At 48.4% G+C, this 15194-nt stretch overlaps 1 protein-coding gene across 3 annotated transcripts in view; it reads left to right on the top strand.

The window, feature by feature from the left end:
- Positions 1-971: 971 nt before the first annotated feature.
- LOC146198100 (uncharacterized) overlaps positions 972-15194 on the top strand; it is a 65329-nt gene continuing 51106 nt past the window's right edge. Inside the window, exons 1-2 of one of the 3 annotated variants that reach the window (XM_084593424.1) lie at positions 972-3129; positions 13098-13190. In XM_084593424.1, the coding sequence (XP_084449550.1) occupies positions 13126-13190 (65 nt within the window). In that variant the 5' untranslated portion in view covers positions 972-3129; positions 13098-13125. The remainder of the gene's footprint in view (positions 3130-13097; positions 13191-15194) is intronic. The other 2 variants (XM_084593422.1, XM_084593423.1) reach the window with 2 other exon arrangements.

A 15194-nucleotide genomic window follows, 5' to 3' on the forward strand; every position in this document is an offset into this window, starting at 1 on the left:
AGTCAACTCCGGCGCAAGGGATAGGTTGATTGGGCTCGATCCCGCTGCAGGAAGGATGTAAACGCTGTCGGGTTGAGTCGAAGCCCTGTGAGAGAGGAGAACAGTGGGGAAAACGCTAGAGATGCGCGGGGGAAAAAAACCCGAATCGAGTGCTGTCTGCTAGTTCTTCGCCGGTGCCTCGATGTGCGCGTTTCCCCCCGCCGCCCTGCGACGCTCTGCCGGTTCTGCGCTCGTCAGGCCTGGTTCATGTAAAGGGTTGAGTCCACTCAACTCAACTCCTCAACTCGACCCCCGCTGTCGGGTCCATGTAAACAGGGCTTCTGTGTTGTCTTTTGGCTGGTTTTAAGATGAACCATTACCAACTCGTCCAGTCGTCAACCTTGTTGAATGAAAATGCGTCTCGCGGATTCTCAGCCTGAATGCACTCAGCACTCGAGCACCATTTGTTTTCAAATGACAGAGTCGGTGTGTGCGCAGAGAGAGCGCGGGCGAGTCAATGCGACACACGCTTCCATCGCAGACGACTGTGGAGCGGCAGCTGCGGAACCTGCGCGTCGATAACCCTGAGTTCAGCGACGTCTTGGGCTCCCTGGACACCGAGCCGAGACAGCGCCAGAAGCGAAAGGTCGCCGCCAAGGTCAAGACCTTCGACGCTGCCAACTACAAGTACGGCGCCCCCTCCTCCTCTCTTGTCGCTCTCTTCTTTTGAGATCGTTCTCTTAGCTCTTTCAAACAATCCTTGATTCACTTTACTGGTCTTGGAGGTGTTTTCTTCTTTGCCTTCGGATCACACTAGACAAAAAAAAAAAAAAAAAAAAAAAAACACCCATGCACCAGGAGGAATCGTTACATACGCGATCTGCCGAGATATCACTGCGTTGCGGCATAAGTCGCTAAATTGTCTCTCTGACAAGAAAAAAAAGTGTGTAGAATTTTCAGCAGGAGTGTTATGTGACTGATCTTGACTTTACGCATTTTGATATGTTCATTCTTCCTATTGTGTATATTTTGTGCGTATTGAATTCTGCCTATGCTTTTAGAGGCATGCTGCGGTAAAGATTCTGTCACTGGCGGCTTCCAGACCGTGCCGCTGGATTGGCGTTTAAAAAGGCTCCACATGGCCCTCCAGCGGTTACTTGGTCTCGAGCCGCCAGTGCAGCTTGCAAAGGGCTCTGGTTCTCGGCAGTTAAATCACACCATTTGTCTGCTTGTCATTTGACTTGCTCGGAGTGCTTTCTCTCTCTCTCTCTGCTGCTTCATCCAGTCCAGAGTTTTGCAGGTCCATGGGATCCTCAAGGACGCTGGGGACATCGCTGTGGAACGAAGCGACTTCCGCCCGTATACTCTACGACCGGACCAGCGTTGACGACGCCTTTAGGCGGGAGCCAAACACTGATACAGACTGTCAGTTGGTCATGTCAACGCGGTCGCAAAACGCACACATGCCCACACTGCCCGTTTGTGGTGGTGGTTCATCCTCCGCTCCTAAATCGTCTTCCATCTCGTCCGGTTACTCAAGTCGCAAAACGTCTGATGTTTGCCTTAGCACTCTACTTAGTTTAACATTAAGGTTTTGCTGCTGCCCCTATGAGGCTCGATGGCAGGGACTATGGTTGTAACGTCGTGTGCAATCCAGTCTTCACTGTCTTAGCAAAGCTGATTTGCGAAGTCCACTTCGTCGCGGCATTTGCCTTTTGTAGTCACTTTCAAAACTATCAAAGTATTTTCTTCGAAATCCATCTCGAGCACATTTGTGCACCCCAGCTCTTCGAGGCTAATCGCAAAACAGTCTCTGTGGTCGTTCAGCTGCTTTACTAGCTCCGACGTCTGTTCTGCGGTGGCACTCACCAAGTCAATTTCACGTTCCGGAATTGGCCGCTTTTCTGAAACAGAGCGCACCTCGTCGCTTTCTACTCTCTCTACGATTCATCCACCTCGCTCGTTGAATCTGTCTCTTCCTCTGCTGTATTAACAGTTACTGCACGCCCAAAACGGTGTGATTTTTTTTTATAACTGTTATTGGCACTGTTGGTGAGATAGATTGCCAGCGTTGCTTCACCGCCTATCATATCGCAAGCACGTCCAAAACGGCTTACAACCAGTCCCGTGAGGTCGCTGTCGGTAGGTAAAGTAATCCACAGTTGACGATTTATTTGACCCTCAAGCGGGGGGCGTCTTCCGAAGTCAGGAGCCGTTCTGTTGGAGCCGCCTCGAGGTGAGTGCATGGACATTGGTTCCTGTGCCAAAACCTAAAGCAACTATTCCTGCTTCCATACGTGACATGCGCAAGCTCTGTGAATTTTCTTCATGTGGCCGCATCAATCGAGCAAACACACCCATAATCAGAACACACACACACACGCACGCACACAGAAAGAGACAGAGGGAGACAGACAGACGCAGGGAAAAGCACACTGGCAAGAGCCTTCCTCTGCAAGGAACGTCGGGGAGGGAATCGTCCCGCGTCCGAGCCTCGGCCGCTTCTTCGGAATCTTGAGCACTGCTTCGGAGCCCAGCTCGGCTACTCTTCTCGCAGAGGGGAAAAGAACCCCACCGCCTTACTTAAAAAAAAAAAAAAAAAAAAAAGAAAGATGGTCGCATAGAAAACAAATCGACAAAATGAAACTAACGCTCGCCGACAGTTGCTTACACACGTCTTTCAAATTTTCGGTAGCGCGTTTTACGTGAACAAACGTATTCGTCTCTGGGACGAAAAGGCTGCAGCGGTTGTTCGGCGTCCCCCCGTAGCGATAAAGAATTTCAGTTTTTGGGAGGCCAGTTTGCACCTTTATCTCGGCGCTTGTTCGGTCCACGGAGTCGGCAATCGGCGCATGTCGATATCAGCTGCGTTATTCTGCCATTGCTGCTGGCGGGTCCGCTTTTCGCGGTTATATACGAAGGCGGTCACGTGGGCAATGTCTCGGTCATAAGCTGCGATACGTTGGTGCACTGCTTTATATATACACGGCCGTAGACCGGCGCCTTGTTGCGTGCAGAGGTTCTTCCAGGATGGCCATGGCGTGAGGATGACTGCCCCCGCTCTGGCTCCTCTGCACCCCCGGAACCCCCGGCGGTGCCTTCCATCCGTGTAGTGGGCTGACTGTGTCCTTATCATCTCTTCTGCACGGAGTAAGTTTTATTTTGATAGACTCTGCACGCACAACCACTTTCGCGCTCATTCGAGTCTTTTTGTTGCGCGGACCGGGGCTCTTCTTGTGTTGTCCACACTTAGTACGAATTTCTGCGTGATATGCGAATTTCTTAATGGATTGTTTGTTTGATTTAGAAACTTGCACGTGTCTCTCTTTCTGGCTGACTTAGCCAGCGACGACTACTTTTGTTCATTATATGTATACGGGTGGAAAACGTGCGTTTCGCGTATCTGCCTCCGTTCACTGGCTTGTACTGTATTCACTCTGTAATTTTTTTTTTTTTTTTTCGTTCGTTTGGGTGTTGATTAGATTCAGCAGCTAGGAACGATGTCGTGATCTCAAATGGCAATGCTACGACTTCCCGAGGTGTATATTCGATTAAAATTTTAAATACACGTTGGCATTTTCGTAAAGCCTCTCAACTTTTAAATGGGCGATGTTGCAGTCGGTGTAGGCACGACCCCTTGTTTAAGTGCTAGCTGCATTGTTGACTTCGTGGGGAGACTTCCGAAAATTGTTTATGTAATTTTTTCGCAGACTCTTTATCACCAGTGTATTAACACGTCCAGCTTTCTCGAGCATCTTTTAATTACAAAGCAATTATAGGATATCATAAAAGACTGCTATGGCTCGCACCGAGTAGTTAAAATTGCCATACCAGTACAGTGGGCGGTGTTTTTTTTCTTTGTTTTTGATAATAAATAGGAAAAAGGCTACAAGCCTACCGAGAGCGGATCTGCGGATATATTTGTTATAATGTGATTATACAATGAGTTCGAAATTACTTACAAAAACTCCATAATTTGTCCCATATTTCTGGGTATGCGGCGCTTCATTTGTTTTTTCCTCGTAGTCGTTCACGTGTACTGCAATCCGGACTCGCGCGTATATTGGCCACGTAGTTCGCTTTGTGATTGAAGTCCGTGTAGTCTCATTGGGAAAGCTGTGCAAGCTGCACCGTTTAAACGCAGGCCCAGTTAGCCCTTAGCACAGACAGGCGGACAAGTTGCCGACTGAATGCGGAATGTACTTTGCAAGAGGTCGCGAAGAAGTTGAATTGATGAGACAAGGCAAGGAAATCCCCCCCTCCCCCGCCCGTGTCGTGTGACATCGCTTGTGCAAAGCGCAGCCCGCAAACGCACTCTGGAAATATCATCGAGCCATTGCGCATTTGCCGCACCGTATAAGAGGAACCGCGATAAAAAAAAAAAAAAAAAAAAGGTCAATATAGTCAGAGACGTTCACATATAAGAACTTTACTACTACTAATTCATTTGCGGCAGATGTTGCAGTGGGATAAAAAGCGACGTCCAGTGTAGTGCATTGCATGTATTGCATGAAATTGACGCCGCGGATGGGCGTTTGCGCAGTGATGGCTGTTTTCAACCTGCCTCTGTTACGCGATGAGCGTCGGCATCGCGCTATCTGCTCGCTGGCTGCTTGTGCTGCGGAGCGTTGCGCTTCGAAGCCGTCGTTAAAGTCATCCAGTGTGCCGCCGCATATACGTCACGCATCGCGCATTATGTGGGCGCTCGTATAATCACATCGCCACGCGCTCCTTCGTCGTGCCTGTCCTCAACTGACGCGGCGACGTATTCAGTACGCAGACCCATTTCCAGCTTTCGCACCCCTAGAAGTGGTGATGTCGGCCTTTTCGCGTTGCGATGCATAAATCGGTCATTAATTCGAGTAATCTTGTATGCAGTAAACGTCGTCGTTTGCAATGCTGTAATCTTCTGAATGCATTAAAATAATAATAATAATAATAATAATAATAATAATAATAATAATAATAATAATAATAATAATAATTGGTTCACAGGAACGAAGAGGCGCAGTATCTATCACATTTGTTCCTCTGGACACCTGAATCGTGCCGTAAGGGAAGAGAGGAAGGTCGGAGCGAAAGTGGAAAGAGAGAAAACGAGCCTGACTAATTTCGACCATCTGGGGATTTTTAACGTGCGCTGACATCGCACAGCACACGGACGCCTCTCTGTTTCGCCTCCATCGAAAGCATTAAAAATCGCCGTTTTCAAATTTCTGGGCATGTGAACATTGCAATTATTTTTTTTACATTAAAAGTTTTTTCTTTTTTTTTTTTGCAATTATTTTCATTGAAATAATGTCAATGTCGAGAAGCCCCCGTCCTCTCGCTAAGATCTGCGGAAATGTTGGGCGCCAGCGTCCAATCGCGGGCAGAATAACCTGGTTCGGTCTCGTCTCATCGTTTCTCGGCGCGAATTAATCTTTCAGAACAATAACGTTTTTAATTCGTTTTGGGGAAGGAAGCGTCACATTTTTCGGAGGATGCCCCAACTGTGCCGCGAGGGAAAATATGAAGGAAAGAGCGCGAGATTGCATTGCACGAAATAATTTAGACCACGTGGCGTTTTTTTTTTAACGTCCGGCATCTCACAGCGCGCGGACGCCTTTCTGCGTATCGCCTCTTCCTAAACACATGCCTCCGCAGTCAGGGCCGAACCCACGTCCTCGCATTCAGTATAGTAAGGTGCCGTCACCACCGCGGCTGGTCATGTTCGTCTATACCTGTGCGTTGTCGCGGTTGGTGCGACTTGTGCACTCCCGAGACATCCTGTCCTGTTTCTTGCTAAGCATGCGCGTGGCGGCTTTGTTTGTGGCGTGGCTTAGTCGAGGGCATCGTATTCTTCTGTGAGAATTTGATTACGAAAGTGACTTCGTTAACGGGTACTTGTAGCTCGATATTTTCGGAAATAACTTCCCCTTCCGTTGTGGTTTCCGCAATGCGGTCGCCTCGGTGGTGCTCCTGGTCATCGGTCATTGTTAGCACCACGGGTTGGTCTTTGATTTTGATTTAAAACCTCGGGTGATTCTCATCCTTGTCGAAATGGGCGGCAGGTAACTTAAGAGATGCGAAGCTCGAAAAAAATAAAAAATAAAAAGAGAATTCCGGGGAAAAAAAAAAAAAAAACTAGCTTGTTGTTTGTGTTTTTTCGGCGTAGTTGGAAAAAATGGTCAGAATTTCCGCGAAAAAAAAAAATGTGCAGAAATTAAGCTTAGGCTACACGCTGTGCAGAATGTGGAACCTGTCGTACTCACGTCACTGCTCAGGCTTCGGTCCCGCGACTCCACTCAACGCCGTGCATCCGGTGCGAGCGGCCAGACGAACGCCGGTTCTTGGCGAGCGTAGGAAGAAGACTCGGGATACATAAGAATCACAGACAAAACAAATACTTAGCGGCACGCAGCACGCATGGTGAGACGAATATCAACTCTACCGCCAGTGAAGCTTCATCGCCTTGGTTGCCTCTTCGGTTTCTGATGTTTCGGTGCTTGTTATTGTTTTATTTTGACTACTTCCGTCGTACATCTGTGCATAACTGTTGCGAAAGTCCTCATTAAAAGGATCGTGGAAGCGGATTCTCTATAGAGGCAATTTCCGATTGTGGGTGCACTTCCCGGTCGGCGAAACCGTTGGCGGGGAACGGGGACCCGCAAGTTGTAAGTACGCGTTCTGCAGCATTTTCCCAATGCCACTCGCATTTCCAAGCACATTGTTCGATGTGTGGAATACCCAAGACAGGAAGTGGCCCCATGAAGCCGTTCTCGCAGCTCTTTTCACCACCTGGTCTATGAAGTAACGAAGAAAGGATTTTTCATAATCCGCAGAAATTAAATTCCAATTCCAATGTACGCCTGCTACCATGTAAAGAGGACGTGGAAAAAAAAAAAAAAAAAAACGTTGGCTTTTAAATTGATTTTCTATACAGCCAAATCTGGCGTTCCTAAAGACAGCAGCCGCAGGAGCGACATTTCAACATTTTGTGCTCTAACTGCCGTAACAATTTCAGGAAGCCACTCATACTTACAGAAGACTGATTACTGTACGCTTCCGTGGTGACGATTCTATAACGCCCCTGTTAAACTAATCTGTAAAACCCTGCATTTGTTCGTAAAAATCCAGAAAGCATTTAACGCCCGTTACGTTAAGAGTTATGGCTCTTGACATTTGACACTAAACTTTTGTCATACGCAAAGGAAAATTTATTATTTTCCATTTTTTTTTTCAAAACTTCTGGGAAAAAAAATTCTGGCCGTTCGAAATTATCGGAACTTTTGCGTGTCTAGTCGTGTTGTCTGGCGACGGACAATAGCTGAAGTAGGCGAGAAGGTAGTACAGTTACCAGCGTCTGCATCCCACCGCATGAACCGGGAGGAACATGGAAGGAGCATAGTTTCGCGAGAGCTGCCTCTTTTCCCTTCTGCAAATTTGTTATTGTTGATACTTGGGGATATTTTAAGGAGGATGTGGACACAGGTTGCGTTGGCCTCACGAAGCGGCATCACTCTGTGTCCGAGGGAAAAGGGAATGGGGAGGCTTGGAAGGGGATGAGGAAGTTAAATTGGCCGGCACCAGGAAAACAGCGCAGAAGAGAACGGAAGGGCGATGCGACGGATATAATTCATGGCTTGGGGTGGCCGTTGATTAATCTGGGAGGGCGGTCGACTCCACGACGCCGGTACAATATCGTTCCGGGCTCGCGGAAAGCGAGCAGCAGGCCGTCGAAGACCACGCGGAGCTGGGGCGACCTGGGAGGACTGGCAAAGCTTTGTTACTACGCCCGCGAGGTCTGCTGGGAGTCGGGGCTGTCCGCAAAAGGCCGCCGCGGTGTTGACCGCTGGTGCCTGCTGGGTTTGTTGTCCTGTAAATTGATGGCACATACCCACGCAGGGGGATCTGCAAAGAATTGCGGTGCAGAGATATTTGTATTTTAGATGTATAACCTCGCCAAAAATGATTGCTAGGGAAAAGATTAGAAAACGAAAGATGAAACACCGAAATAAAAAAAATTCATAACGCACGCAGGAGGTGAACACTGAGGTTTGTAGCCATGTTCATAAAAAAAAAAAAAAAAAAAAAACATTAGCAAGGCAGACGTTTAGATTCCATTAATAAGTTTTGAATGGCGGTAAAAACGGACCTGTGGCTGTACCCAAGTATGGTGGCACTAAACAATAAGGTCTGGCTGTCCAAATGAAGTCCAAGCTGTTGCAACGCTTTCTCCAAATACCGTCTTCTCGTTACGATGAAACGGCGGTAGAGCAGCAAGAAGTGTTCTATTGATTCCGGTTCCCCGCAGAATGCACAGACGGGAGTAAGTACCAAACCCGACTTGTGCACATAGAAATTTAGGGGCGGGATACGGCAGTACGGCGGTTGTTTTTATTTCTAATTCTCTCCTCCTCCACCCCATTTCTCTTTCTTTTGTCAGCACGCCGGCAGATGGTAGCGGTCTTTGTATGAAACACCGGGAAGCAAGCCCATGCTACTTTTCTTTTTCATTGGGCCACTTACTACTACTACTACTACTGCCGGTTCTGGATGAGGCTCCGACCACGGATGCAAAGAAAGCCGTGATAAGAGAGCAGTGCTGTGTAGCGCGCCAACTGCGTTTAGCTTTGCGCTAGAGTTTGCAGAAGTAGAGCCTCTCTATTTTGTAAATAGCTGCTGTACTTCGTGGTAAAGTTGTTGCGTCTGTTGCTGCGAGTTCGTCGTCCTTCGTCTGGCTGTGTGTCAGATACACGTCGCTCGCCAAATCGATGGGCACTTTGAAGAGTCCAGGTGTAGAAGTGAAGAAAGAAGAGAACACAAGGAACCTTATTTTACTCTCGAAGGTAGTGGGTTTTTCACGGGTTTATTTCGGTCCATCGTCGCTGCGCGTGGTTGCTTTCTGATTCCGTCGAGTGGGCTCTGTTCTTTCTCTTTCAGGAGTTTGCCTCAGACATGGCAGTAATTGAATTACAGTAATGAAATTGCTGTAATGTAATTACTTTTTTTTTTGTAATTTGTAATGTAATGAATTACTTTGTTAGTTTGGTAATTTAGTAATGTAGTTAATTACTTTTGGTAGTAATTTCGTAGCAAATTAATTCCACTCGAAATTACATTTACTAAAGTGCGCCATCACTCCTTCAATAGACAACAAAGTAGAGTGCGCGAAAACAGGAACGACGTGCTGCAATCCGAAGCCATGGCGTAACGGATTGGCAAAAAGAGACGGAATTGAGCAGAACTATAGTCAACTAGAATACTCTGGAGAACAAGTTGTTTTGTTTAATAGCTTTACTTAGTTTTTGCATTTATGGAAACTAGAAAGTAATTAAATTACTCAGTCGAAGCAATTGCAATGTAATTTCATTACTTTTGGGGAGCAGTAATGAGTAGTGTAATTTAATTACTTTTCTGCGATTTTCAGCAAAGTAATTAGTAATGTAATTTAATTCCTTTTCAAAAGTAATTTTGCCATGTATGGTTTGCCTCCAACTGATTGCTAGCCTTATAAAGTTTTTGTGTGCTCGTACGGCTGGGTTTATGACATGCTGATAGGGACTTTGGGGCCCTTGGATCATCTGACGCGTACAGGCCCGCGCAGGTACTGCTTGAAAAGTCGGTGACTGAACTAGTGAGAGCCACATGGTTGCGAAGAAAATTGCACGCAGTTTTATTTTCCTTATTGCGCATTTTCAGGAGTGATAAAAACACTTCAAAGGGGCACACCGCGGAGTCCGGCTCTTTAAATACAGGCTGTGATCCTTATTTCCCTGGCTGAGTAACTTGTCTACCTGATAAGTGTGCAATGAATAGCGGATTACTTTAAGCCCCGCCCACATGAAACGTCCCCCTTGCACTTCCGACAGAGAGGAGGAAAATCGCAGTAATGACAGGGCCGCCTTGAGCTGTGGTTGTCGACGTTCTGGGGTCATAGCGCCGTACGAGCGGATTACTTTCTTCCATCCGTCGCTGTCGCCGTTCAGCACTATGGGAAGACGGTGCGCGGCGCAATCAGGCCGATTTAGTCGCGCCTTATCCCCCCTCGCCGTAACTGCTTGTCAACGAAGTGGGAAATGCACCCTTCCTTCCCTCGAAAGGAGTACTTTGCCGCCATCGCATTCGGCTCATCTGCGCGGACTTCTCATTTATACAAAAAACAACTTAGTTGTTAGCGGCTCTTGTCGGAGGGGATTCAGACGCGAGTGGTTCTGATATTTTTATCTACATATCGGAACTATTAGTTGGTACTTTGCTTGATCTTGCATGTAAGAGCTAACTTGCAGGTAACTTGCAGCTGGTGTAACTCCCGCGGCGTCTGTTGTTCACTTCGCAGAGACCCCTTCGAGATTGTGCCCGGCCCGGGCCAGTTGTCAAATAACGCATGAAGTAAACAGCTCGGAGTAAAAATAAAATAAAAAAGACTCCTACTATTCAAAGAAAGAACTGCCGACAAAGAAGCTCAAATTGCAGTAGCCTGAAGATGTTTTTTTTTTCTTTTTTAGCACAAAAGGAAGTGGTGAGGTGCTTTCGCCCGGCCAGCTTTTTAAACAGTGATCATGTAGACGCGAGGAGATGACATACACGAACTCGCAAGTTTCAGGAAGTACACGAAAAGGATTGTATGCACACGCAATGAACTACTTCGCGTTCCCGCAAGATTTCGTCAGTCATACTTTACGGCTCGCGATGTTTAAGTGCTAAAGCGCCCTCTCGGCTATTGGAATGACCCTCTTTTAATGAACACATTTTCACAAGTCGAATTCATATGGCCGAACTGGGTCGCCTTGCTCTGTCGAGGATGTTTTAACGGGGACCGCCTTTGTGCCCAGTGCATGGGACGAAAGATGGCTAAAGACGAAGACACGCGCTAAAATCTCGAGGCTCCATGCGATCGCGCATGCAGCGTTCAGAACGAGCCACGTTCGCTGCATGGTGGCTCATACCTTGCGAGGTCCCGGTGGTGGTGGTTCGTGCCAGCCAACGTCGCGGGATCCGTCAGGGTTAAGTGCTTCGGCTGAGGCCCTGCTTTCCTGGACGGCTTTCGGCGCCCGAACTGTTTCTGTTGGAGCAAGGTTGCGGTTCCAGTCGTCTTACCGTGCAGCTGTTGACCGACACTTTTTCGTACGTGATCTTTCGTGCCTCCTCTACGAGCTTAAACAGCGAGCAGGCTTGACCTTTGAACTGCTGGGATCGCTACATTAGCGAGGCGGTACTCCATTGCGCTTTAAGCCTAGATCGCGCTCGGAACGGTAATATACCTTCCTCGCGAGCCTCGCGCTCGTCGCGTGCTGCACGTTCGAGCGCCTCGGGCGGGCGCCCGTCTCGAACACAGCGCTTTTCTGTTGGGTACATACAGCGAGATATTTAGGCACTATTTTAAGACGAAACCTTTTTAGGCTCATGGAACGTAAGGCCGTGCGCGAGAGTTATGCGCGAGATCTGTCATATTCCGCGAGGTGTGTTCTTGCATAGCCTCCTTTATAAAGGAGCTAGGTCACGCGACAGGAGCGATGGTGTACTCTCCAAACTCTCCCTTGCCGGAGAGAGAGAGTAAACTTTAATTGGTTAACGGAATAGCGTAGGTGGTTTCCTCAGTCCAGGATACCATTGGCTTGGGCTTCCCGGGCCCTGGTGAGCAGGCTGCGCTGCTCAGAAAGACCCGTGTGGGCCAGCTCTGCCTCCCACTCCGCTTGGCTGAGTGCTCAAGCTTTATATTTCTCTAATTGCTCTTTGCAGTTCCATATCATGTGAAGGATGTCCTAGACTTCACCACATGCAGAGCATATGTTATTTTTGAATTTTTCAGGGCAGATTTTGTGGTATTTTGCTAGGTTTGGGATGGTACTAGCCTGCATGTTCCTACAGGTTACTGCCTCCCGGAGAGTGTGTGACAGATACTGCGCCTTTCCTTTCCTGTGAACCAATTATAATTATATGTAGCGCTACAACGAACGCCGATGAGATGCAAATGATAGAAGGGTATGCTTTCGCCATTCCCCTTTTAACAGACGCTTAAGAGACCCTCTAATTTTTTCAATTCATTCCATGCTTCCATTTGCTGCTGACGGCGATGTCAGTGCACGTTAAAGAACACCAGGTGGTCGAAATTATTGGAGCCCTCCTCTACGGTGTCTCTCACAGCCTGATCCGCTTTGGAACGTTAAACTCTTCAAACCAACAAACCAAACTAAACATTAGCAATGCCGCAAAATTCCGCTTTGTCTCTTCACGCTCAATGAACTGGCACGCGGCTTTATCACTTTTTTTTCTTGTGTACCGCGAGATGCGCACGTACTTATCCTAAACGATTGCAGCCATTAGCGTCTGCTTCCACAGATTGTTAGATTTTTGTAGCTTCATTTCGGTCGTTATTTAAACTGCTTTAAACTGAGCGCGTCAAAGAGCATGATACATTCTTTAATTCGAAGAACGTCGCCGTTGCCACGGTTGCTGTGGCGCGGTGTTGTTGCGACTGAAGGAAGAAGGAAAAGAAAATGCACGGACCTGCTACTGGTTCTGTAGCTGTGCCACCTCCGCGGCCTCTTGCGGACAGAAGAAAGAAAGTAGAGAAGAAAAAGAAGAGGGAGAGAAAGACGCGCTCCGCAACCGCCGTCGTCCACCACCGAAGCGGTGGCGGGTGCAATGACGGCCTACAACATATCGAAATTCGGTGGCAGGCTAGCCCAAAAGTCTCCACGGCCTGCGGCACGCTAGCTGACTTCCCCTATTCCTCCTACTTATTGTGAATAAAGTTCTATCAGCCTCAGCCCCTCCGCAAGCGGCGTTGGCTTACCAGTCCCAGCCCTGAAGGGCCAGGAGCAGCCACCCGCTGTGGCGCGACCTCCGCGGCGCCTTTGCACATTGGCTGCACGTTTCACTTCACTGCGATTGGTCTCCCCGCCGTTGCTCATGGAAACGCGCGCAGCCTGTGTTTTTGCTTGTAATTTTATTTTCGTTTCGCGCCAATTTTCGCCGCGCCTGGGCCTAACGGTCGTTGCATGCTTTGCTTTGTGAATAGAAGAGACATCAGAGCTAGTTGGTATGGTGCTCATCCAGTTCGCTTCTTTGCTCTTCGTCCGCGTCATTAGTGCTGTTTATTCATTATGATGTTTTTAAATTTTTTTTTCCAGTACCGCCTATCGGCGGTAAGGAGCGTAAATGATGGAACCTTCCGATGAGTGTCCCCAAATCAAGACCGAGCCCGTGGAGCTGTCGGACGGAAGGTAAGCATCCGCCGAAGATCTGACTTGGCGCTAATAGTATGTACCGGTGCAGACAAAAGTAAACGGAGCACGCTTTTCCCTTGTACCATTTTTCACGCTGATGTGCGAACCGGTAGTAGAAGCCAGTGACCTGCCCTTTTAATTGGACAAATAGTTTCATATCTCCAGTGCAGAAGGCGTGGTTTTAATTTGAAGCATGCTTCGTTTACTTATGTCCGCCCCTGTTACGTACCGCGTTTGGGACAATTTTTTTTTTTTTTCAGTGTTCCGTGTAGATGTTTATGCCGTGGAACATATTAATTGGTAACTTGTTTATAGCTGAGCCTAGCAGGACGAAACTGCAGTTGATTTCAAGGCGGTTTGCGTGACGCGTTGTTCCATCCGCGGTGAGTCGGTGTGAATGTGATAAGCATTTTGTCTGAGTGCCCGCTTCCTCGGTGTCTGTGGTTGAGGTGCGCGGATACTGGGCCAGAGGACCCGGGTTCAATCCCGATCGCGGAGTCCGCTTTTCGAGTTGCAGGTACCATCCGACCGTTATCGTGCGTGTCCACTTGCAGGTATACAAGCGCTGTATTGCAACTTCAGCAGTTTTAAAATAAACGGAGGCGTTCGTTTTGAGTACATTCTGACTTTTTCTTATTCGCCGATTGGATAATTGCCGGGCGCGACATTCCTTAACTTGGCATTCATTACTGCAAACCATCATTTGCAGAAGCAATATAATGTTTGCTTGCAATCTGGTGCAGAATCGAACCCAATTGCTGCGTTAAATGTTCGATACCGCCTTCGTGGTGTTATCCTAACGCCATTCTGCGACCCCACTTCCGTGAGCGCGTGAAAGTATAGAATAGACCGATCCCACTGACCAGTTTCACGACTCCACCGCTGTCACGGTGCATGCTGATACATGTCATCCGGCCGCTCCAACCCCCCTGGAGAGCCTGCGAGCCGTTTTTCCGAATGATTTTCAGCTTTTGTGTATGTCAGAGTGCATTGGAAAAAGACCTTTCCAGTTAGAATGCCTCGATACCAGCGCCGAATTCCGCTGCGCCACCAAGCGGCCGCGCAAAGCCCCCTGGGAAAGCGGAGCGCCGACGCGCTCACGTCTCTCCGACTCTGCCGGTTCTCAGGCGAACTTTTTCCGGCCGTCACGGCGTCCTTGCTGCGCTGCTGCTTCCCGCTGTTTTCTTTTAATTACACTGTGCCCACCGTTCATTTGCATCGTGTTGTACAGTTAGGGGTTGCGTTCTAAACTCAGGGGTCATCAGCCGATACAAAATGTCCGGTGTTCGCCCACTGCAGCTCCCCATGGCCGCGCACGCATGCGCAGTGGGAAACAACCCTTCTCTCCGCTATCTCCGCGCCGACGCACGCATCTGGAGCCCAGCGGCACCCATGAGCACCACAGCGGTGACGGGAGCAGCTTGTTGCCATGGTAACGACGCGTCCGCTGTGGCGGCGTGTGCCACGCACGGCGACCTTGGCTTTACATGGTGTAGGAAAGCTTTCGTTTCAAAAGTCACGAAAAAATTGCATAAAGACTAGCAGTTAACCATTAAAGCAATCCGGGGCTTGTTGCATTTTGCAAGGAAGCACCAACAATGCGCGCGAGAAGACGCACGACGGCAGAAACCAGCGGCACAGCACACCAACACGTTTGCCAGCAGCCGACGCGGGTGGCGATCGCTCCGTTCTCCCATCATGCTTTGCGTAGATCCGCCAGGGGATGGCGCGGCGCTACGATTTGTGGACAGGTCTATTCACCTGTCTCGTTCCTGGGCGCTATAACAGCACATGGCACATATATTACTCTGGTTTGATGTATTTAGGCTATAGCTTATACAGCTCGTTCGGCCGAAAAGCCGTCGGCGTTGCTGTAGTCTTAGAATAGTTGTCTGAAATGCGGTGCGAAAGGATGCGTAAAAAACCGTATCATGGTAATTTATCCTTCTACTGATTTAGAATTGATTGAGGTTTGATAGGCGACGACGAGCTAATGGAATC

The sequence above is a fragment of the Amblyomma maculatum genome, chromosome 2 (genome assembly GCF_055883805.1).
Source record: "Amblyomma maculatum isolate TAMU_Amacu chromosome 2, ASM5588380v1, whole genome shotgun sequence".
Taxonomy (NCBI): domain Eukaryota; kingdom Metazoa; phylum Arthropoda; class Arachnida; order Ixodida; family Ixodidae; genus Amblyomma; species Amblyomma maculatum.